This window comes from Pithys albifrons, chromosome 1 (genome assembly GCF_047495875.1).
Source record: "Pithys albifrons albifrons isolate INPA30051 chromosome 1, PitAlb_v1, whole genome shotgun sequence".
NCBI classification, from domain to species: domain Eukaryota; kingdom Metazoa; phylum Chordata; class Aves; order Passeriformes; family Thamnophilidae; genus Pithys; species Pithys albifrons.
Window position 1 is genome coordinate 71967523 of NC_092458.1, and position 25767 is coordinate 71993289.

General features: G+C 36.3%; 1 protein-coding gene across 2 annotated transcripts; it reads right to left on the reverse strand.

Moving 5' to 3' along the window:
* AASDHPPT (aminoadipate-semialdehyde dehydrogenase-phosphopantetheinyl transferase) lies at positions 1–25613 on the reverse strand. 2 transcript variants are annotated; one of them, XM_071555037.1, is made up of 6 exons: positions 25354–25608; positions 24319–24544; positions 13601–13722; positions 12738–12899; positions 5278–5355; positions 1–1386 (listed from the first exon to the last, which is right to left on the reverse strand). In XM_071555037.1, the coding sequence occupies exons 1-6, from the start codon at positions 25567–25569 to the stop codon at positions 1228–1230; spliced, it is 963 nt and encodes a 320-aa protein (XP_071411138.1). In that variant the 5' UTR covers positions 25570–25608; the 3' UTR covers positions 1–1227. The 2 variants fall into 2 exon arrangements, with proteins under 2 accessions (XP_071411138.1, XP_071411139.1); XM_071555038.1 differs by lacking the exon at positions 5278–5355 and having other exon boundaries at positions 25354–25613.
* Between the last annotated feature and the right edge of the window lie 154 nt (positions 25614–25767).

The window sequence follows — 25767 nt, forward strand, 5'->3', positions numbered from 1 at the left end:
CTGTGAGATTACATTAATTTATTTGTACATAATATCAACACTTACTCCAGTGTGTGCGTCCACACCATAGATGCCCAGAAAAATCTTTCAAATGAGTTTAAGAAGGACCATTCACATTCATAAGGGGTCAGAATGTCCTGCTGGCCTTTTAGCAGCATGCTTTTAGCTGATAATTCCACAACTATCCAGCTGCTCTTTCCCACAGTGGTAGAAAGAAGTGCAACAAGTCTGTCTACTTGCACTGACATGAAACAACCTGACTCAAGTGGCTCTTCACAAGGCATTACCATCACCTAACTCCACTGCTGTCTAAGATTAAAAAGGGGATTAATCTTATTTTTCAAATAGTTCAGTGTAAATTAAAGACTTGGAAAAAATCACAGTGTGAGCAACTGCAATCTTCTTCACGATTCCATTGGAACCATTGGAAACTATGATTTTATTTCATAGAAAGCTAACAAAACCAAACACCTCTGGTTTTGTAATCTTTCTAATTAGATATAGTCCTAAAAACTATCATATTCCTGGCAAGCAAACCAAGTCCAATTTTCTAATTTAACAAAATTGGTTTGTCCTCTAATTAGATGTGAGAACAGTATTATAAATAATTTAACTAACACTTTTAAAATTCTTTCTAATGAAAGAAAAATTTTGGTTGGAGACACTGCTTACATGCAAAAGTAACTAATCTCTAATATGAAAGTAATTGCTTTATCCCCAGAAATCTAGATCTGAAATTTCTCTATTCATCTCACCCCATATCTGCAATTCACTTCTACCTATTCTCTTGGCTTTATTCATCCATCTGAGAATAAAACCATTATTTTTGCAAGAGAAAAAGCAGTATTATAATTTAAGCTTCAGCATAAATTAAGTATGGAAACACATTTTAATATACTAAATACTTGTTGACTAATAAACAACATTATTGTAGATCTGCTTTCAGTTCGTAGCATGGGTAAATATTGAAGTCTGAGAACCACAGTCAACAAGATGCAAAAAAGTACGTGGCCAGCTCAGGCTTGGGCTTTTCACTCAGAATTCCTTCCACAAGGAAACTTGTGTCTTCCTTACGATTCTGATAAAGCATCAGTTTTGAAAATGGTAAAAATCAGGTTAGTAGTTTAAAGAATGAAAACCATTCTTCATCTACACACGTAGACTTATTCCCACATTTGGAATTACAGCATAAAAACTTTGACAATTTTCTTTTTCTCACAAGTATTCTTATCTTGAATGTGAACTCTGTTTCACTGGACTCTCTTGCTTTGAACAAAAATTGTCCCAATATGCAGAATCTTCAGGTGCAACTGGAATACCAGATGCAACTAAATCTTCAAAAGTCAGTAACATAAACTGTGGAGGGTTAGGCTCCAAGGAATGTACCTAAAGAAAACACATATTAGCAAAACACGAATCAATAAGTATAAAAGTTTTCTTCCTGTACAATTCTCTGTCCAGTTTAAACTATACATTGCTTACTGAAGAAGAAAGAAAAATTGAGACATTTGAGACTAATGGCACTGACTCTGATTTAGGCTATGCATTACCTAGTAGAAGCATGTGAAGGGCCTTACAGAAAATTCAAGTTTTTCCTTGAAACACAGTTCACAAAACTGACACAACAAGTGCTATAGAATGCTGCAGTATGGCAGAATGGGTGTTTAAGTCCAATAAAAAATGAAAGAAAAAGACGACCATCAAACAAATTGTTCTTCATTCTCCAGCAGAACTGATTATTTGAAACAATTATGTGAAGATTTATTCCACTAGAGGTGTGTCTATTCCTACCCTTTTTAGTACCAGTAATCATCGTGGTTGTGCATGCCTCTCTCGGACTCAAACACTACTTGAGGACTAAAGCAGTCACAATCAGCTCGCAACTTCCTGTCTTAAATCCACATTAAATGCAGACTGAGATATTGGAGATTAGAGTGTCATAGACTCCACGTTAGTTTCATCACTCCAAGAAAAATCATGTTTCAAAGCAAACAGGGTTTGGGGGTGTTTTTTTGATCACAAGTTACTGTGCAGCATGCTGTATGCCATCTCCAAGTGTAATTGATCCCAGACAGCAGGGCGAATAGTACAGCTTGCATGAACCCCACATTAATATAGCTGATTCTTCTAAATTGGCATTTGTGCAAGTGACATATTCTTAGTGTTTAATATTTTATAAAATCCATCAGGGCTGCTCTGCAGTGGGGGTACTCTGTACATCACACAAACTTGCTCATGTTTGATTCAGGCTAAGCCTGTTGAAGTCCCTCTGGGTGGCATATTAGCCACTCCTCCCAGTTTGGCGTCAGCAGCAAACCTACTGAAGGTGCACTGCAACATCATCCAGTTCATTAATGAAAATATTTAACAGGACTGGACCCAGTTTTGATCACTGGAGTACATTAGTTATTGGCCTCCAACCAGACTTTGTACCACTATCACCACCCTCTGGCCCCAACTGTTCAGCCAGTTTTCAATACACCTACTGTCTCCTTATCCAGTACATACAGCAACATTTGCTCCAGGAGGACCTTATGAGAAACAGTGCCAGAAGTAGAAAGTACTGAAATACAGGTAGAAAATATCCACTCCTCTCCCCTCATCTACCATGCTGGTCGTTTCATTGTAGAAGTTTACCAAGCATGATTTTCTCTTGGCAAAGCTATGCTGACTAGTCCTGATGATTTCTTTGTCCTTGATGTGCCTGGAAATGGTTTCTAGAATTAGCTGGCCACCTTTCCAGAGACCATACTTTATTCCTCAGACTTTGTGGACTAGTGTACAGGCACTGTAGAGGCATCTCAGCATGCTGAGTTCCTGGATAAAGGTTGGGGAATTTATTCATAATTGTGCTTTGTAGGCCCTTGCTTGCTTACATGCAAGTGTTGGAGATGATCCTGTCTAACGTCTGTTTTGAGGATTTTGTTGCCCTTTCCTGTCACATCAATGAAGGTAGGTTGGTAAATAGGTAAAAGCACGAAAAGGTCTATTCTCCATTTCTGTGTTTGAGTAAGCTACTCTTAGGAATAAATGGAGAGACAACAAAATGGGGTTTTTTTTGTTGTAACAGCACAGAACAACTCTAAGTTGTCAGTGCAGATTGAAACCAGAAGTTATTGAGCAGCCTGTAACTTTATGTCCTTACACAAGTGACATAGTGTTGAGACATTCCTGTTCATCTGACATTTTGGAGATGAGGTGAAGCTGCAAGAACTGCAAGTGATATCACAGATGCATAGCAAATACAAACTAAGCCTCAGAACTGAGTAGACATTAACAGATATAGTCTGAACTTCAGCACATGCTTGTCTGAAGGCAAGTGTGTTCTGAATGAATTTATCTCAAGTCTTGTGCAATTTAGCAAGTGATAAACAAAAATATAATTTCTGTGTAGGCTACAAAATATCAGGAAGTATAAACTCAGTTATCTTTCATTGAGATTTGGCACAGATAACTGCCTGTATCTAGGTAAAGAGTGCAGATTAAATGTTTCTTAAAACATATAGCAGTCACTAGGAGACATTTTGTTAAGTTTCTGGACACTAGAGATTTTTAACTATATTACATTAATGTAACAATTGGTCTTTCCTGTGAATTGTAGATATCAGTTCAGGAAGAAAGCTGAAAGTACATGTTCTGCAAAGAGGACATAATGAATTACTCCTGTGATTGCAGAGAGCGAACAGACACACTGACATCCTAGAACAATTGCATAATATCTGCACACATGTATTTAACCAGGATGAACAACTACTTCTCTCAACACATCTAGCGATACATTTTTAAAAAATCATTTTTTACAGTTGTTACGTAGAGAGAATGTCACTTTCATTTCTTCCACCTTCCTGTTAGAAGGACATCTAGAAAGGTATAATACCAAATTTTCACTTAATTTCTGTGCTTGGGGGTCACAGGATGCTCACTTGTCCTGCTTAAAATGACCTTTCTGTGAATTGAGATAATTAAATTTAGGTCATCACAAATTTAGTCAGTGGACAAGTATGACTTTGAGACTTCTCTTTATTCAAAGACTTTTCTTTTGAACTCTTGATATCATTATTATTCTTCCTATGCTAATTTTTAGGTATGCGATAATGACGGTGAAGGTCAATACTTAAAAATCCTGGATTTCTGTAGAATACTTAGGTAATCTTCTTTAGAAATAATAGCCACCTTCTTTTCACCTCAGACTGACATTTATCAGTATTCCTGTTGAAATCCCACTGTGAGCCTAAGTATGTCCTGTCAAACAGAAGGAACATATTTTCTTAAAAAAGTATTTCTCCACTCATTTAACACATTAAGTCCTCAAAGACAGTTTATTTCTCTTTTTTTATTTTAATCTAACCAATACTAGTTAAAAGATCTGTCTCTCTGTGTTATCTATGGACACAGACTTCAACTTTATTACCATGATGGATGTGTGCATTACTACTCTCACACTTTTATCCATTTCTGTAATAATTTTTTTCTAGTTCCTACCAGAATCTTTCTATCTAAGTAACAGAAAACAACTAACCCATTTTCTTGTAAGCAACAAAGACACCACATAAAAATCTGGCAATTTGTCATGCTCTCCTTTTCTGAATGTCTGGCTATTTCAGTTGTAACTTGCCAGTCTGTCTCTCTCTTGAATTTGGCTTTTATTGCTATTTTTATGACTGAGATCTTTGTTAAATTGCACAGAAAATCCTGAAAACCTTTTAAGTAGCTTTGTTCCTTCTCTCAATAGACACCACATGGAATGAAGACTAACACTGCTGTTCTTCCCATCTGTTGGCTGTTGTTGCTTGTCTCAAGGGTTATCTTGTCATAATGGTGTTTGAGCGATGGATCTGCTCTGGGATACATGCACTGACAGTCCCCCATTAAAATCTGCTTGGCAAAGTGTTGTACAAGTTTAGCACTCCAGACTGGTTCACTGTCTCCATTTCCTCCTGTGAAAACCATCTTTCTCACATGAGTACTACCAGGCTGTGACAAAAATCACTTAATCTTCTCTTGAATGAACACACTGAACACTGTAATACATGCATTCCAAATTTGACATTATCTGTTGCTGTCCTCTGAAAGCATTTCTCCTTCCCAGACCTCTCCTGAAATAGCCACAACAGAGTTAGAGGAAACAGTTCAGTAATACTGTTTGGCTCTGGTTAATATTGTGCTAAAGATAAACTTTCTTCTTGGCCCTACATCTAAGATAACAAACTTTTAGCTACAGCATAAGTTTATGTTCAAATGATTACCAAGACCTGAAACTGTTTCATCATTTCTTACATCAGAATCCTTCTGTACAAATCCCTCCTGTTTCCCAAGTGCCACTGCAACATGATGATGTTCATCTAACCGGGTTTCCTAGTAAAGAAGAAAAATGGCTAAGTAAATGCATTTTCTTTATTTTCTTTCCAGTGAAGACTACATAAATATTTAGAATATGGTTCAGAACAACTGTAAAACATAACTTGAAATAATTTAAAAGAATGACATTCAAAAAGCAATACTACTTTTTTAGCAGTTTTGTTGGAGAGCTCAACAATGCAGACACATTAAAAAGCTAGTGGGGCTAATGGGTTACTATAGGTTACCAACACCTCACCCATTTATAGATATTTATATTTAAGTCTGTGAACTCAGCATTCTTTTACCAGTCCCTTCTGAGTCCCAAAACATATAATACATCTTAGCTATCCATTTTCCAATAAGATGAACTGTGAACTTATGGAAGGTATTCTGAAAAAGAACAATATAAATGTAAACTTAAACCAATGACTCTCTAATTCTTGGCTTCAGACAGCAGGTAAGAGCACAGCTTTAAATTCCTGACACAGCAGTCTGTGTAAATATGAATCAGTTTTTCTCAAAATTTTTAGATATATAACTAAATATTTAATGATACAGTTTTTACATATTTAATAGTTTTGTTCATTAAGTGTTTTTGTCTACAAAGGCTGAGAATTAATCCTGAGCAAATAATTTCAGAAAAAATACCCAAACCACTTTATATACTGTTTCTGAATTATCCTTTTTCTATAGTAAACTCATAATTATATTGGCTTTTTTAAAATATGTAAGGCAAGGAAATAACATTTTTCTTGCATCTTTATGCAAAGTTTTCACAGAATTTTTGCACAGACTTACTGAAACATAAATCAAGACTAACAAGAATTTTACCTAGAAAAGTGAACAATTTAGATATTGCCATTGATCTGAAAGTCAGCTAGTCCTTGGGATATTCTCCTGACATGTAAGAGTGAATCTCCAGTTTTGCCATCCCTGGGAAATCTAACTGCACTCTATTAAAATATAAACCAAGCACCATGATGTCCTCCTACTTGCTCTGAAACATTGATGCTTGACTTGTTTTTTTCTGCTTTCAATCTGAGCAAAATATCGTTTAAACAAATTATGTCAGTCTGCATTAGGCTTCTCTACAGTCCATTACTATATAGAATTTTCAAATATTTCCGTTGCCAGAATACCATTCTCGTGATTCCTAAACAGCCCTATACATCTGCATATAAAAAAAAGTGCCAGGATGCTCAGCTCAAACCTACTCAATGTAGCTCAGCCATAACAGCAGCTGCACAAGTCCTGTGTGCAGCACAACTGCAAAGTTGGGAGGCTGCTCTAGCAAACGTGGGTGCCTTGGCAGAGGTGCTGGTGAGGAATTACAACTGTTTTTTTACTTTGATCTCTTCACCACTGTTATGGGTTTAGCCAAGTAGGCCAAAAAAATTAGGCTTTAAAGTTCAGATTAGGCCTGAAATTGTCAGCTGACTTGAGCTGGGCTGAGCTAGCTAACAGCTTACTTCTTCCAGCCAATAATACTGTATTCCATACCATACTACGTCATCTCAAAGGGTGTAAAATCCAGTGTGTGGGAGTGGCTTAGTGAGTTCCATCATGGCTGCACTAAGAGGAGGACATCTAGCAGCTCCTCTACTATGCTAGGCCCTGCTCCTGTTGCCTGTGCTTGCATTTTGTTTGCATTCAGGAAAGTAGAAATATTTTGTTGTTATACTTTCTCTTTCTTGCTGAGTATCTTTTGGAGTGCTTATGAATTTAGAGTAATGGGCTTTGTATTAATTGGGGAGTGGGGAGTTATTCCTTGTTATATATAGGTAACTTGTGTAAGTGTGTGTTATATTGTAGTTTCCTCTTAATATTCTCTTCTCTGTATAAATACATGTAGTTAGTTTCAGCATAGACCTGGCTTTGGAAGTTTTTTTTCCTCTCCCTCTTCTTTTCCCCTTATCTGGCTGGGGGGAGGAGGAACCCTTTTCACTCTGTCCTGGACAGTTGGCGCTTTGCCAGCTCAACCCAGGACAACCACCAAACCCGAACCTATTTGACAGCTTCAGCAGTGAGCTTTGCAACCCTCACCTTCTTAAAAGCAAAACTTCAAGCTCATGTTTTAACCTTTCTGCAAAACGCTAGTTAGAAAATGACTATTTTCATTCCGTCTAGATTGGGAAAAATATTTAAGTGATCATAAGAAACATTAACAAACATACAGCATAAGCAGTATTTCCCATGACTGCAAGAGCTACAGATGTATTTACTATGAAGTATTTTACTCAGTTTTCCATTCCTTTACTAAGGAACAAAACTGAAAATAAGTCAAGCATAAAGAATGCTACCTCAGAGTTTTGATGAAATACAACCATTTGCACACAGCGTGCACATTTCTGTAACTTCATCAAAAATACTATGACAATTAGATGCTTCATCATGTATTGCTAAACCATTTATATAGTTCTGGTGTGGCAGTAGCTCATATTTGTCTAGATGGAAAAATTACTGCAACTAGTTTTTTATCGTGTCAGAGGTTAAAGACAGATCAGAACAGAGGACACACTATAGCACGTTTAGCACTGGCTTATACCTACAGTCAGAAGACTGTAAACAACTGTGTTACAGCTTTAAGTTAAATGGTCAGAATTTTTCTTTTGTGAAGTCAACTTACATATTACTTCTTTTTGTGCAACTGAAAACATATTATAGACAGTATGCAACATATTGTTAATAAAATAATGTTTTTTCTGTTCAAAGCTGCATTAATCAGGCAGTGACTTTTTAGATAGACCACTCCCTGTAGAGACCCTGCTCAATGAACAGTGAATTCAAAAGGGTCCAGTTCATTTATTTCACTTTTTCTCAGTGGTCACAAAAGACTTTTCAGCATCTTTCAATGAAACATAACAAACTATGCCCTTCATCTATCCTTGCTGTTTCAGAGAAATGTAAATCCAAATGAAATATAGAAAGGAAGATCTTTCCCTGCCTATACCAGTGGCCAGCATAAACCTTAAACTATGGAGTTAATGAAACATACTGAAACTATATAAGATGTGGGTTAGCTTGCTTCACTGGAGATATCACTATCCTGGCTTATAAATCAATATCTTAAATGGAAATAAATGAGAAAACCAAAAGAAGATAATTGTATAGAATTCCTTTGAGGTAGAGATTTCTTCTTGTGAAGATTCCTCTCTATAAACCATATAATAGATAAAAATTTGTTTTTATCTGCAAAGAACAACAGTGTTACTAGAGCTGTTCAAGCTACAGGCACACCGAGAATTACAATGATCTCATTTCAAAGACTCGGTAGAATGGTATGTCTGGGATTCAAATCATTATGAATTCACTCAAGAACAGAGAGCTTATGAGGAAACTTCCAGAGAATAGAATTGATTGCTGTGTGAATCCAGTTGGATTAGCAAGTTTTAGAAATAAAAAAGTTTCTATTCTTATTTATTCCTGACAATGCAACAGGATTAACTTTTCTTACTCAAGGTGAAAGCTGTCAACTACAGTTGCACACCATCAATTACTAAATAAGTTTCAAATTGACCCAGGTAATCTCTCTTTGAAATTCATGTTCTGGAAGTAATGTATTTGCATACAAACAAACCAAGCAAATATTTGTTGTGAAAAAATGCAAACAATTATTTGTACAGCAGCACTGATGCCAAGTGATTCTTAATGCCAGAACGGGGTTTAGGACAAATCGTGTGCTTCCTTTATAAACCAGTTGTATCCAAAATTGTGGTAGGTACCAAAACAGAAATGACTGGTATCTCATTTAAGATTCTTCAATAAAGATTTCAGAAAATGCTTTCCAGCCACTCTTCCTTAACAACAGTACACAACTGAGATCAATAAGGAAAGAGTCACAAATACATTTAGCGTTTTGCAAATCAGAAATTAGGATTAATTTTTAACATTGAAATGGATCTTAAAGAACAACTAGTTCCAACAGCCTTGCTGTTGGGAGGGACACCTTCCATTAGACCAGATTGCTCAGAGTCCCATCCAAACTGGCCTTGAACATTTCCAGGGATGGGACATCAACAACTCCTCTGGGCAAATTATTCCTGTGCCAATATGTTTCCACATATAAGACACACATACACATGAGTGTGTGTGTGTGTATATACACATATAAATTATGTTTATCTCTTTAAATTATAAAACATGCCTTAATTGTTTCAATCAACTTCTTTCTCTTTAATCAAAATTAACTACTACTTCATTCTTGTCATGGTTTAACCTAGCAGGCAGCAAATACCACACCGCCTCCTCACTGGCAGGGCATTATTAGAAACCGAAAAGTTCCTGATTTAGTGTGTCAGTGTGTTATCAACACTGTTCTCATCCTAAATTCAAAACACAGCACTATGCCAGCTACTAGGAAGAAAACTGACTCTATCCAAGATGAAACCAGGAAAATTCTGCAAGATATTTTCTCCAAAAGAAGTAAATGGAGCATGTAGAATTAACCATAATCATCATCATCATAAAGCCTCCATCATAAATTAACACCCTGACACAAATACTGTTATCACTCTTCACTGAGCTAGTTATCTTTTAATTACTACTAAATAAATTCACCTTTTTAAAATGAGAAAAATGTGCACAGTCTACCTGAATAAAGCATATTTAATACATATAGCAGACATATCTTAAAATTAAATTGATGCTTTTAAATGAAACTTTACAGTACTTTTTCTCCTACTCCTTCCAAAACAGTTGAAGGGAATCTGAGTAGCAATCTCTAGAGAACTGTATGAAAACAAGTGCCTAAAGCTAAACCATTCCAGCAAGATCAAACAAGAAGAGGCTGTTTCTGAGCTACTGCCTTCCATGCAAGCTCAAAAATATATGAGTAAAGGAGGAGAAAGACAGAGCAAAACTAAACCCTTGGTAAAGGGATAGTAAGCTAAAATACTACAAATATACAAATACTACAAATAGCAAACTACATAACAAAGTAGTTAATTTGGTACTTACAAAGACATAAGTGGTTTTTTTTAAAATATTCACAGAAAATTCTACCTCCAATATGAATTGGCTTTGCTCTGACTGTGAGCAGTTACAGATGTCTGAACAGTATCAGCTTTGATTTACTCTGCTTCATCACTATTTCTCTTGACCTTTAAGTCATGGCAAGTATAAAGTGGTGGATCTTTTTCTACATTTAACTTGCCTTTTTTACAATACATGGTACTTTCTGAAGGAGATTTCAGAATATTTTGTGTAATTTAAATGGGTAAAATCCCCTTTGTTTCTCTCTCCTGTTTTTGGTAAATTAGATTCTCTGAAACTGAAATGAGGCAACCCAAAATGTGATAACTGAACTTTAAACAGTGTCTTGCTCCTTTGATCATCTCCTATCATAAAGATATAGGCAGATCTGAAAAGTAAAAATGGTATGAGTATATTTTTTTTATTTGATAGAAAAAGGTCCCTCAAGCAAACTCAGTACAACAAGAAACCCAATGAAAATACTGTATCAGTAATATGCAATCTTACAGTTGATTCTTAATGTCTGCTCTTGGGTGAGTCAGATTTCTCAAAAAGTAGTGTTTTCCATTAACAAGTTATTTCAAGAATCAAGGGAGAATAATGAATCAAAAAGGGATTTTTCTGAGTAAGAAAATGGACACAAGATGAAACAGACTTGGGAAAAGACAAAAAAAGTAAAGAGATGCTTAATTTTAGGCTGAAAATTGGTAACTGAATATTTTTAAAATTTCATTTTAATAAATCTTGGTATTTAAATCAAATTATATCCAAATTGAGTTTGCATTTAAATGAAACTTGATATTAAGTTCTTTCTTTGAAACACTAGAATTTGCCTCATTATAAGGCTGCACTCTTGGGAAGAAGGAGGGCAAGTGTGGAAGCGGAGAGATTCCTCAGACAAAAAATTACATGAATCTTCTAGCAGTAACTATTAACAAATAAGGAAAAATCAAATAATTAGAAAGCATTTAAGTATCACAGGGAGCTTTCTACATCATCATCAGGCTGTTTTAGTCAATCAATCACAGGCATGTCATCAAAGATCAAAATTAAGAGTTTCAGAAATCAATCAAAAGAGGTACACCACAATAATACAGAAAGCATTCTTGTACAAGATATGTCACAGCCTTTCCTAAGATTTTCATTTGCCAGTATATAAATCCAACTAGTGAACTTCATGACATACTGATATTGCCATACCATATAGGAATTGAGTGAGAGGGCTGATTTAGTATGAATAGACTTGTAAAATAACACAAACCAGAAGTAGATAGGAATGCTGAATGGAATCAACTGGGAAGAGATAAATTTGGAGTACAAGTTAAATACTACTGGCACATTTATTCTTTTATACTACATGCATACATTACAGTAATTTGTATACTAAATAAACAGCAGAAATGTGTGATTTAGACAGCAACTGGAACAGTTATCTGCAACAATGTAGATATTTTCAAAACGTAAATATGTATTTGAAACTGAATGCTCTTGCTGAAAGGTGTGCTTGACAATGTTAGTTGCACTTCTTTTGTTTTAAGAGATTAAATGAACACATCTCTGGGGTGCAGAAAAATGGGATTGTGATTTAATTTGGTTTTAAGGCTTAGTTTCTTAGGGTAATTAAATAATTTAAGATCATTGTATAGAATGAGAATAATTTAGGCTGGAAAACACCTTCAAGATAAGCAAGTCCAACTGTTAACCCAGAGCTGCCAAGTCCACCACTGAAACTATGTCCCTATCAGTTATTTCTCTATAAATCCTTTAAACAAAGTTAGATGATACTGGTCATTTCCTACCAAATCTAACAGAATAGATGTTTTAGTGATAAGCTTTAACAGAATGAAAACGAAAGCCTAAACCCCAACACTCAGATAGAAGATTGAGCCCAAACTAATGTTCCAATTAAGCAAAAGCAAGTTTTTTCATCTGTCCACTCCCACACATAGAAGTCACTTCAAACTCACAAAAACACACAGTTTTTATATGGACACCAAGCAAGGATCCAAAGGAGCTGAAGGCAACTCCTCCATTTCAAATATGCAACATAAACACTAATGGGGTTGCTTAATCACTAGGCCTATTCTAGACCAATTGATGAAGAACTTTAAAGCCTTAGACATTGTTCAAGAAATCAGGGCTGAATATGTTTCAGTGGACTTCCTTTATACCCTAGGATGAATTTCATAGAGTGCAAGAAACATATTCCAGGAACAGGAAAATTAAAAAGCCATTATAATGAATATATCTATGAAGTGTTTCTGCAATCACTACAAATACATTAAATTGCTGCAGTTTTATAACTTAAGTTTTGACTGATATATGCTCACTGGGTTTATATAAAGGTGTGATGTAATTAAAAATCAAATATGCAATGCAACTGTAGGGAGTTGAGACTGTATCACTAATGAAAACATAGTCCTTACCTCAAATGTCCACTCCTCTTCTTTTTCTCCATCTAGAAGCATTTTTGTCTCCTTATACATCTTCCCTATTTCCAGCTGCAATGGGGACACGTTAAATTCAATTCTTTGCAAGTTAAAGCCAATTCCAACTCCAATAGCCTTTAAGAAGCTCTCCTTTAAGGCCTAAAAGACAAAGTAAGTGTGTTTTATTCATATTGGCTGTCTTCAAATTGTTCTAAAAACATTATTTCTGAATACACATTTTAGACAAAATAAATTTCAGACTTACACCACTGTACATGTGAAGGTAGACTGATGCAATTATCATGAGAAAAAGTTATCAGTGTTGTTAATACCCAGCCTAAGTTCCTGAATTAAAAAAAACATGTAACTGCAATTACCCAGTGGCACATACAGATATGAACCCTTCACCTGGTTCTGGCTGTGTGTTTAAAATTAGCAATAAATCCCAGAAATGTCAGCTGTATTACAGTTCTCAAGGTTATTCTGTCATTTAAAAAAATCACTAAGATATCAAGTCCAATTATCTTCATCTTCACATGAAATGGCACCAAGTAGCACCAGGAGAGTTTAGATTTGATATCAGGAAAAAACTTCTTCATCAAACAGGTTTTCAAGAACTGGAACAGGATGTCCAGAGAAGTGGTTGAGTCCATCCCTGGAGTTCTTTAAAAGATGGGTAGAAGTGGTGCTTAGGGATATGGTTTAGTGGTGGATTTGATATCCTAAAGGTCTTTTCCAAGCTAAAAAATTCTCTGACTATGCAATTATAAAAAGTAACTTTTACTATGATGAAAATAATAAATTATACCAAAAAAGAACATTCAGGTTTGCAGACTTTAAATAGGGAAAAAAATTATTACCCAGTGCCGATAAAACATATCCAGCTGCTTCCATTCATTACTCATAGACTCGATTACACCCCACTCTGTCTCAGTAAACTGTCGCTTCATGATGTGAAAGAAATTTGGAATTGAGCTACTACCTATAAATCAGACAGAGATATTTACAGAAATTTCAATAGAGTAGTAATAATAAGCAAATTAATTACCTCATGTTATTGCTCAAGAAAAAAACTCATAAGAAAAAAATTTATGAACCAACTCTGCTCTACAGCTTGAATTTTTATTGTCTCAAAGCAGTGAGCTGATGACTTTTCAGGACACACTATGAAAAAAAAATTCAATAGCAGAATTGCTGCATGAAAAATGTGAAATGAAAGTCAAACATACTATGTATTTCCAGCATTCTCGGAAAAGCAAAGTATCTAACCAGTGCTGATTTTACATATATTAAAAAAATACTATATTTTGCTACAAAAGTATAGAAGCATATACAGTCTCTGGCATCTGACACCTTGATCTAGTAACATTTTATAAAACAGCATGCTGTTTGTCAAAATTCATCAAGCTATTCTGACTCCTGGCCTTGGATGCTGGGATGCAAAAGAAACATTTCTTAAGCACTTGTAGAAATACAGTCTCCCAAATTTACCATACACATATCAAGCCTTTTGGATTGGATTTATTCTGCAAGGAAAAGGGGGTAGAGAGGTACCCATAATAACAGTAAGATATATACCAAGGAAAAAGAAAAATACCCCATAAAAAACCCAACCTCAAACCACTAAACCTTCAAATCCTTACATTAAATTTAAGCTTACTCTAAAAATAAGCACAGCTGTGTGGCACTGCAGCAGCTCTTCAGGGGCTACACCACTTGTCCCCACCAGTCTAAGTTTACTTTGTACAAGACACTACAGACTGTGTGATTATATTGATCAATGGCATTTCTATAATACACTGGTAGCTGTGGACCTCATTACATGCTTGGCTGCTCACCCACAGCCTATATTAATCAGCATACCATGCAGTCTTTCCAATTGGGCTTGCAGCTGGCTAAAGAGACAATGGCAGAAATGAAGCTATTTTCTTTAGTAGGGATAATAAAAATCTGGATAGAGGCAGTTCTGCAGATTGCATAACCTATCAAGAAATTTGTTTCAATGTTCTTATTAAAAAGAAAATATCAGTCATATTTAATCCAAACTAGTCACTTCCTCTAATAACACACTGCTTTTAAGAGCCCATCACTAAATTGCTTAATGAAGATACAAATTCTAATTGCAGCTGTGCCAGTAGTTCCGTGAGTTGACTATGGGCAAGGAACTTTTTCTCTACACTAATGTTGCTCATTTCAAAGCATGGATAAGGGTAATAACCCTTATCTAAGTACTAAATAAAAACAGGTATTGGCAACAGTTATAACTGATCTGAACAGACTAATTTCACACTAAAGCACATATTCAGGTTTTCTTACAATTTCCAAATCACACCACAAAGTATTATCTGACACACACATCACACAAGACACGGCAGTGACATTTCAGAGATGCCCTCAATTGCATTCATAAAGCAAAGAAAACTTCTTAAGACTGAAATTTTTTTGATAATTGCCGTAGTCAGCTAATGGAATTATCCACAACAGTTTAAGAACAGAACTAACTTTTCTCCCTGGAGAAAATGATAACAGTAAAAGAGAAAATCAACCTCACTGTTAAGTATGCCTTGATGAATTACCAAGACAAATGCCATATCCATCTACTTACACAATCCCACTTCCCTGAAACAATGAAAAATCAAAAAAAAATTGCTGAACTTGTCAGAGTTTTACTGTTCTCATGGTGAAGAACTGTTCTATAGAGGCATAATTCCTCCTGAAGCAACCTAAGCCCATTGCCTTTTGCCCTGTTCATGCTCATGAAGACAACTATGTAAATAATCTCTACAGTCACCTTTCACTTACACTGTGATTAGATTCCCCTGCTTGGAACTTTCCCTTCCTCAGGTCAAATAAACACAGCTCCATCAGCATTTCTACATGGGTCAAGCTCCCCACTCCTCTAATCACCCTGGTGGCTCTTCACTAACCTTCTTCAATTTTACCATGCCTCTCATGACCTGGTAGATATGAAGGGAACAAAACTAGAAGTTTCCTTTTAAATGCTACCAACTCTCATATAGCAATTATTTCTTTGTTTTTAAATTTACATTTGTAAAGTACCTCCTACTTGTCAACTTGTTTCAGAAATAAACTCACTTCTTAAATAAATACTTCTTACTTACCTGTGCCAAGAAATAGAACATTTGTATATGCTTTTATAATTAAATTCTTTTCTTACCTTCACACAAACTGTTGTGTATTCTTTTTGCATTTGTTTGTAAGAGCTAATACTCTGAAAGCATTTTTCTAGTCTGCTATAAACTCTACACTTGAGCAGGTGTGGTCTGAATACTGGAAGCAGTTTTTGTTTTTACATTGGATCATCTTGCTGAAGAGAACTCTAATACATTTAAGCAAAATATACTACAGCTCCCTTTCATAATACTCAATTAGCCAAAAACAATTTGACCCAGTATCCGATTGCCTAAGAAATACAAACCTGTACATTCATTTGCATTAGACAAAATTGACTGGACGGTTTAGTTGTTCAGTGGCCTAACTCTAGAAGCACTTTTCCTCTGGAACATGTTAGCACTGCCTCCTTCCCATAACATTCATTAATTTGCTTTTTAAGGAACACCAACCAACAGAGGAAAGACATACAGCAAACCTCTGACCAGCTCCTACAGTTGGTATCTAAATTAGTTTGATAGTCACAAGATAAAAAAGAGATTTTATTCTTGAGACCAAGCTATATTTTCATTCAATTTCTCTAATCTACAGACACTTAAGCCTCATGCTCCTATCACATCATAATGCATATCTAAAACCAGTGTAGTTCCCATAAAAGTTAAATGTAAAATTAACACAGTTGTGAAGGCTGTTTCTTACCTACTATTCCCTGTTAATAAGCTTTTAAGCACATTACATCCCTAATATAAAATGAGTAATCTTTCAAAAATTGCCTTCTATGCCTTAAAAAAAATAAGACTAACTCAAAAATTAAGTTTCTTCATCAAATTCAAACCATGAAATACTCTGGAAAGTTCAAGAAGAGTGAGGAGGGGAAATATTGAGTGATACTGGAAAAAAGTCCCATATTAAACCTGGAAAGTAAACATGCTATATACAGGTAAGGTGCATGTTCATATGTGTGCATATATGTGTACATTTTGGATTTTTTTGCATTAACTATTTATATTGGAATACATGATTCCATCTTTTCTACTGTAATGAGAACTGGGTATTTTATAATTTTTTTAAAGACTAGGTAAAAAAATATGCTTTGCATTTTCCCTTTAGAACTGCAAAACCTCAGATCAAATGAAAAAGGCTGATTTTAAAAAGATGCAGGAGTGAAGAGTAACAAAACATACTATATTCTCTAGTCCTGTTTTCAAATGTGCTTTAGAAATAGTAAATACAGGGCAAATTCCCCCCCATTTTTCTACCTGCTAAAGAAGCCAAACAAGTTTTATTTGTAGGAAGACAAGAGACAATCAGAAACAAGATTCATTTAAATTATGATGCTATTAATAATGGAGATTTCTATCCATGGGGCTAATACAGAAATCTTCATACTATTTTGTTTACACTGTTACAAATATTGGGTCAATCACAACTGTGCTTTGGTAATACAGTGTACATTTGTAGGCAGGGGACAAATTTGTACCCAAAGTTATTAAAACCATGACATGTCTTCTCACAAATAATGAGAAGAGTAGATGACCGATTGTTGTCACTTCAGTTTTTACCAGGTTAACAGTGTTCAGATGGTTTGGGTCAGTCACAAACTAACTAGCTTATATTGTGGTTTATGTCTCGAACTATGGAAATTCAGACCTAAAAGCCACTACTGCCAGCTCATTGATCAACTAATCCCCAAAAAAACAAAGCAAACAAACAAACCCAAACCAACACTCAAACCAAAAATGCAATACAAAACCCCAGAATATTAACAGCTTTCCTCACTGCCACAAACTGCATAGAAAAAACAGGTCAGTGATCAAGAACTAATATCTAATCAATATATATTTTACTTTCAGATGGCAAATGGGCAAAGAGACAGTATGACATGTACTACCTATCAAAAGGAACAACTGAAGCATGAACAGATCAATCTACTTAATAACATGAAACACACAGGCTAGCTATGAATCTTGCAAACAAACAAACTGTATCAGATGAATGTTTCAAGTTCCAGACTCAGGCTCACAATCCTTTTGGTGTACGACACAAGCCATAATTGATCACAGGACACCAAAGGACACCAAACTAAACTGATGCAGAGAAAACATTTTTTCTGTGACATGACCAAGCCCTAATTGTTTATTAATAATAGGAAAAGAAAAAGGAAAAAAATATATATTTTTATTCAAAACCAAACAAGTCTGATGAAAAAACAAGAAAACTATACAAGTTTTTTTTAAATGTCCTACAAAATTGATTTCCCATCAAAATACAACACGGCATATAACAGCCACGAATACCTAGAATTCACAGCATCAACCCAATAAATGGCAAGAAAACAGCTACTTATAGAAGTAGCAAAAGTCTCCTGTCCTAAACTTTCCAGAAAACTTGATGTGACAACAGCAATCTGTCATCTTGATTGAGGAAATATAAAAATATTTGCCTTTTTGAAAATTAAAATTTCTTTTAGAAAGGAAATACATCAGGGAAATGTAGCAAAGGCTATTTTTTTACAGTTGCTAAGGAAAGACATGAAATATTTAAGGTAATTTTCTACCATTTCATAAGTCAGGCTAAAAATCTCAAGTCTGTCTCTAAAACATTGTCACCCAACCCTGAAACCAGTATGAGCTCCAAACTATAATACTTGCACAGAAAACATCCAAATAAGCTTTTGACTTTACAGTATAGAGACAGATTCTATTTTCCAACTCTTGCAACAAATATATGTACCTGTAGAGCTGAAGCTATTGGAAATGGGTAGTGTTAGCAACAAACTCCTCAAAAAGCACATTTTTAAACCTACATAGTAACTACTTAACCTCAGCCTTCAAGTCACATTTTTCTGCTAGACTTTCTTAATTTGGAAAGCCAAAGCTAACTGTCGAAAGTGCAGGCTGAGAAGTACTTTTAGTTCCGTTAAAAAACCCCAAAACTATTCTATCTAGCTGTTCATTGTGAATGTGTAACTTAATTTCCCAAAAGACCAATTAAGAAATAGATTGTTATTATTGTAAATTCAGTGTGCAGAAGGGATAAAATACCCATAACACTAAAATCAAAACCACACAGACAAACATTCTTATAGTTGCTCTTTTTCACACCTCTTATTTTTACTAAAAGCACCTGGTTTTAATTTTTTTCCTTTCTTTATTGTTAATTTGTCTGTTATTTTAAATGTATCTACTCTCCACAGCCTAATTTTTACTGTTCCGCATTTTGTTATCAGTTTATATTTTAATCCAAATGGTTTTATGTTTTGCTATTAGAGAAAGACTCACAAAAGATTAAGATGGTTTCTTTGGAGGGGAAAGACTATTTTTCCTTAAAGATGAGATTGAATCACAACAACAAATTTCTCTTTCATAGTTTATCAAGCACTGGTGCCTCATCCAGTTACAGAATTATGTAATTTCAGGTTAAACCAGTGTTAGAAATGTAACGAAATAAAGCACAATAATGAAACTGCTATACAATACCATGTATTCCTCAAGAGTAGGTTTAAGATGGCTGTTTCTTCCCAGGTTCAAACAGAGGAACAAAGAAACGTCTCCCTGTTTAGGCAGTATAAGTGCACAAGATTACTATGATTCTTTAGCTCAACAAGGATATCAGCTGTTTTAACACTCCTTCACATCTACAAAATTATGTGCTTACATATTTATAAACTCTGACTTCTTTAAACAATGAGAAGTAACATTTAAAGTGAATTCTTCATTAATTTCTTCATCTCAAGCAGTGCATCTACATATCTAAAGCTGTAACATTAGCTAATAATTTGGGGATTATCTCTTGCAGCAAAAGATTAGATGCTGATTGCTGCTATGAGATTTACTGAAATACAACAATAAAAACAAACAAAAAAAAACAGTTAAAATTTTGTTTAAGGTAAAATTAAGGCACGGCAGGGACAAAAGCACTCCAAAGAACAATCTGCTTTGGCATTTCTTTCTAGGTAGGACATTCTTATTGAAAAAGCTGAAAAGCAGCAATTAAAAAAGCATTGCAAGTTCAAAAAAAGTGAACATGGCTGCTTGCTAAAAGACGGCAAGTCCGTTAACTATGACCTAGGTGTGCCTAACTCTTAATTTAGCTTATATGTATGTATGCATGGCCAGACTTCACGAACGCAGATTTGGGCAGGGCTCTCCCCACATGCCCTTCCAGCCTGCACAGTGGATTTTTTAGGTGAGGCACAGCGTGCGCAGAACTGGCCCCACCATTTAAGTCCTGAGGTCCATCTGCCACGGCCGAGCGAGCTTGGACAGTGACAGTGAAGTCCTCAGGACTGTCACAGCACCCGGTACTAACCGGGGCTGACCCTGCTGAGCATCCGAGATGTGACGGGATGGGATGGCAGGGAGGCATTGAACTGCCAGGGGACGGTCCCACTGAGACTTGAACTCCAGTCCTTGGGATTCAGAGTGCTCTCCTTTACACCACGGGACCACCTCTTAGCTTATGACTACCAAAACAAACAGAACAAAGTTTATAACTGTGAGGAGAAAGAGCTTTCCTCCATTACCTAGACTCAAGTATGGTATTTATCTGTTTAGTGTGGGACTTGGATACTCTGGTTCATGTATGGCGTATTTTTCATTTGAAGATCTCTGTCACCTCATGTATTATCTCACCTCAATGATGAAATAATGAGAATAAAATGAGAAGAATGAGTCAAGTTCTGTTTATACTTATTTGCCTCAGAGAAAACCAGTTTCAAACAATCAGGTGTTTGCACATAATAGGCTACTTTCTTAAAAATGAATTTCATAGAGTATTTTAGATCAAATGAATTTTTCTGTAAAATTCACACACAGAAAATTTACCCTTTTCTGTCTTTTAATATGCAAGCCTAGCATAAAACCAAAATATTAATGAGAAAAGTTGATTTTATTGCCATCAAATACTTAATTCTGGAATGACATTGAGATTGGAGATGTCCAGAACAAAGCAACTATAATGTGATAGGTAAGAAAGACTTCAGCCTGATTATGAAAGATACAGAATGAATTTTTAATTTATTTACCTTTTCAAATCTGTCTAAGCTAAAGAACTGCATTACTGAAAAGAAATTCACTTGCACAGCAAGAAAGCTCTTGAACCTACGAATCCAAACTTTTTTCAAGTGCTCCAAGCAATTTTTATTCAGGTATCATTATTTCCTAAGTCTCTGAAAATGTTCTTCTTTGCACAGTTTAAGTGACTGGTAAATCAACATCCCACACACTACTTAAACCATGTTGACATTTGTTGCAAAATTTCTTTTACATAAATTAAAAATCAAACACTAGCTGAGTTTTTCCACAGGAGTTAGTAGTACTGTGAGAATTCTTCTCATTTCCTTTGGTGAAAGGCTTAAAACAATTTCACATGCAATAACTCTGGCCAAAAGATGTCCACTCAAATACTTACACTAACAAATTTATAGTACTACAGTGTGCCTGTTCCCAAATGGCTCAAAAGTCCATCTTAAACTGACCTAAAGAGAAGAAAATAATCGCTGATCTCAGTAATTCTTCAAAAATAAGTAAACTGAAACACTGATTTAAATCTACAACAATAATCTGCTAGGTAATGAAAAGGCCTAAAGAAGTTAAATACCTAAAGAAGATATTTTTCTTTTCTACCATCACTAGAGTATTTAGTTGAATATCTGAATAGAGGAAAAAGGGTATAAACTTTTATCACCTTTAAAAAAGCTGTGGGACTTTTGCAGAACTGTCTCTATTTGCAGTGGGAAGAATAGTTTTTCTTGTGTTCTGCCTTCACCTTTGAAGAAGTCTATGTCCCTTATTAGTTTCATTTTACAGATTTTAATAATGAAGCACAAATAATATGGAAAGAGGAGGCTTCTTATTGTTTGTAAGTAAAACAAAAATAAATAGCACAGATAAAGTAGCGACATAAAATATTTCTGTGCAGCCATGTCTCCTTGTTACATGCTAGCACACAAATAATAGATTTCTCAAAACTTTCAGCTGCATGATACTCTCTTGTTATATCTGCAGTGCAGATTTTTCATGTTCATTGGTCGAACAATAAAGGAATAGTGGAGACCTCAATCAAGGTTCTGTTGGATAACATCACAAGGCAAAGTACTGGGTATTTAAAAAAGCATTTGAAAAATAACCAAACAAACCTACTGTAATGTACTTTGCACACAGAGAACCCTTTGTCCTTGTAGCTGTTCTAGAGAAAAAGATTTATAGTGGATTCACTCTTGGAAATATAATGTACTCAGCAACTGCAGAACAAGAGCACCACTCAGTGGAACTATCAGAGAAAAAAATACTGGTAGTGTTACATATTCATAGCACAGCAATAAAAAAGGAGTTTCAGGTGATTCCACAAAGACAAAAATCTTTCCCAGAAATATTCTAGGTCAAAAGACAGCTAGCTTTAAACTGTAGTCTCTGCAACATGAACTAAAGTTCTAACCTTCATACTGCTTATTTGCTGGCTTACCTTAACACATACAATTACTAAGTTTCCATTATCATATTCCTTTTTCAAAAATAAAAATTACCATTACAGAAAGGAAAATGTGGGTCATCTTTAATTCTACCATTCAGTCTTTTGGAATCACGAGCATCTCCAGAATAACCACCATTTTTCTCTCTCTGAGCAAAAACACAGAAGCCTGTCTGTATCAGATCTCAAAGTAGCACTCAGTCTTTAGACAGAAATACAGCTGAACGTGTTTCATAAAACTTGTCAGCTGGACATAGACAATGCATCTTTAAAATTTCAGCCACATTTCCAGCTGCATAAAATACCAGCAGAAGATGCAAGGTATCACTACTTCTACATATAAATGTTTCAATTTTTCTGTATAAATTTCAATTTTGCACTTCCCAAGAAAAGCTTAAAATACAAATGTTTGAACATTTTGATTTTCACTATTTACCTGCTGAAACAGGAAAGCTTTTTAAAATGAGTAATGAAGGAGTCCTGCAGTAAGCCCAGTGGCAGCCCAGCCAAAGCATTTCCAGAGGGACTGGGTCTGGGTGTTAGCTTTTACAGTGCACTGTACAGCAAGCACTGTTTTAGATCTGTGCCTACATCAGTGTTGATACCATACTGGTATCAGCAGTGTTTGCACAGCATCAAGGCTTTCTCTGTAACTCTGTTCCCCAAGCAAAGAAGCTGAAGGTGTGCAAGACATTGTGAGGAGGCATAGCTGGGACATCCCTTTGCTTTGCTCTGCCTGGGAGAGTTACGATAAAAGCACTAGTTTCAAGCCTAATCTGGTTATTTGGGCCCTGTGTTACCACAGTCCCTGTTCCAATGAAGCCTCACCCAGCAGCCACAACTCCTGTAATAAAACATACAACTGCTCTGGTGTGGGGTCCTCCACAGGCCTCCCATGCTGACCACCATCTTTGGAGTGAGGGTCTACAGCAAGCGGAAATGAGTGACAGAAAAGAACTTTACTTCAGATTGCAGTAAAGTTTCTGTGCATCTCAGCTAAACATGCCAATCCACAAATATACACTTGTAGTAATCATTAAAAAGGCATGAAGCCATCAAAGTTATACAGTCAGGATTTATTTGGATCTCCACCTTAGAACAAAAAGTACTTCATAATGTAAAATGCCAGGCAACTTGGAGATTGTGAAAAAAGATTTGCTAAGAACACCAGTGTTACTGTCATATCCAGCTAAAAGTTTGAGGAAGATTCTCAAAAACCAAAATTCCAGTAAATCATAAGTCCCAGTATGTTTATGCTTTAACCCAGTCGTGTACTGATTAACATCTGTGAAATAAATGATCCCTTCAACACTGTGTTTAAAAATGCATTTTGCTACAATTCTGATTTATAACGTTAGATCTTAAGTTTATTAATCTATACAGTCCTTACATACAAACAAATAGACCAGTAACTAAATTTTGTAAAGCTTAGTCTTTTACCAGGGGCACCTCAAATGTTCCCTCCTCATGATTCCCTCTCACTAAGGATTGCTGTGTATTCACAGTGAACCTGTGTTCCCAGTTTGCTGTAGTACTGAGCCTGGTGCTATCACATAAAATGTCCATGTTTATGGAACAAATGAGTAACACTCACAGACTATAAGATTCTCATGGGGATGGATCCAACTGTCACTAGTTTGAGAGTTGTCCCTACTTCTACCTAAGACACAGAAAATCCAGAATTAAAGTATCTGCAGATGCTGGTCCTGCCAGTTATCATAGCATAATTCAAGACCTTACTTTTCCAGGGTTCTGCTTTTCTAAATGGGAAATAGATCTGTATTTGTCATAACAGAAACCCAAAAGTAAACAATTAGGAGTGCATTTAATGATAAAAAACCCCAAATACACAATACATTCATACACTCTCTTCTAATGCATTAATTTCTAGGACACAGATTAGTTCTTTGGGAAATGTGAAAATCTTCAGTACTCAAACACTACAGAATCTACTTTGGTCAGAATAATGCAATACCTGGTAAATTAGTCTTCATAATATCAATGCCAACTTGAAGCTCAGGCTCAGCTGCAAGGACTGCATAATCTCCTTGATGAGAAACATTGAAGTTATAGTTTACATTGATACCGAAGACAGTATTGGCCAGGAAAGGTTTTCCTTTTGATGTCCTTTGCAAGTGTACTTCATTCCAAGGTATGCACATCTTCTCTGCAATTAATTTCCGCATCAGCAGGCGACCAGCCTATGAAATAAAACAGAAGGGACAGAACTATTATGCTATGTTTAGAATATCCATGGTGCGAGAAAACCACCTGCCTGAAAAATGTGGCTTTATTGTTGCTGATGCAAAGTGAGAACGTATTTTAACCAAGTAATTTATATTTCTTTTGTAAAAGCCTGTGTCAACAAAGCAAGAGTTCATCAGACATGAGCATTGAATACATTTATTATCACTACTGGCAAAAAGACAAGGCAAGACTCCAAAGCAGTCTCAGCCTAGCAGAATCACAAAATCATTTGTCTGCCTTATTTTACTTACTTAGGATACTCTGTGGCACAAATAAATACTGTTTACACCACCCTGAACAGTAACATTGTCTCAACAGCCTTCGTTTCTGTACAAGCACTCCAATACTTCAGCGCTAAATGACATAAATACCGAGCAGGTGAAAGTGATGGGTGACTTCTTACAAGTTAGCAGGTCTGTATAACTACCACATTGTGATGCGAGATGTAAAACCTGAATCGTGTAGAACACCTTTAATCTCTTACATATTACAATGCTGTCTTATGTAGTCTCCCAGGGTACGCTGATTTTGTCTCCTAACTTGACAGGGAATTTGTGAAGTCTTTCAGAGTAAGTACTCAGAACAGACCACAAATACTCCCCGGTGAAGCACAGCTACACACTTTACACATTAAGCTTTATACTTTACGATGCATTTACTTCCCCGAAATGCCCTTGTGGGTCATGTTTCCCTGCGAGGAGTCAGACATTTGGGCAATGCCGGATCTGCAGAGAGCAAACCGCGTCCCCGCGCCCCCATGTACCAAGGCGGCTTTGGCATCGCGGGCAAAGGCAAACTGGCCGATGCGCTCCTTCTCCTCGGGCTGCACCAGCTGCGCCGCCAGCAGCCACTCCCGGCGCTGGGGACGCCAGGCCCCGCAGGGAAAGGCCCAGCGCACGCTGCCCATGGCCACGCACGGCCCCGCTCCCGGCAGCGCGGCACGGACCCGCACGGATCGGAGCGACCAGGACCCGCCCATCCACCCCGAGAGAGCCTATCGGCGTGCGGGAGGACGGAAGGCCCCGCCCTCGGATTACGACAGCCAATCGAATGTCAGTGCGCGCCGTGAGTGACAGGCGGATGCGCCAGGTACCGGCCTATCAGGGGAAAGGCGGCGCCTGCGGCGGAGCTGCGCCCGCGGTGCCGTCAGGGAGGAGCCGCTGCGGATGGGGCGGGC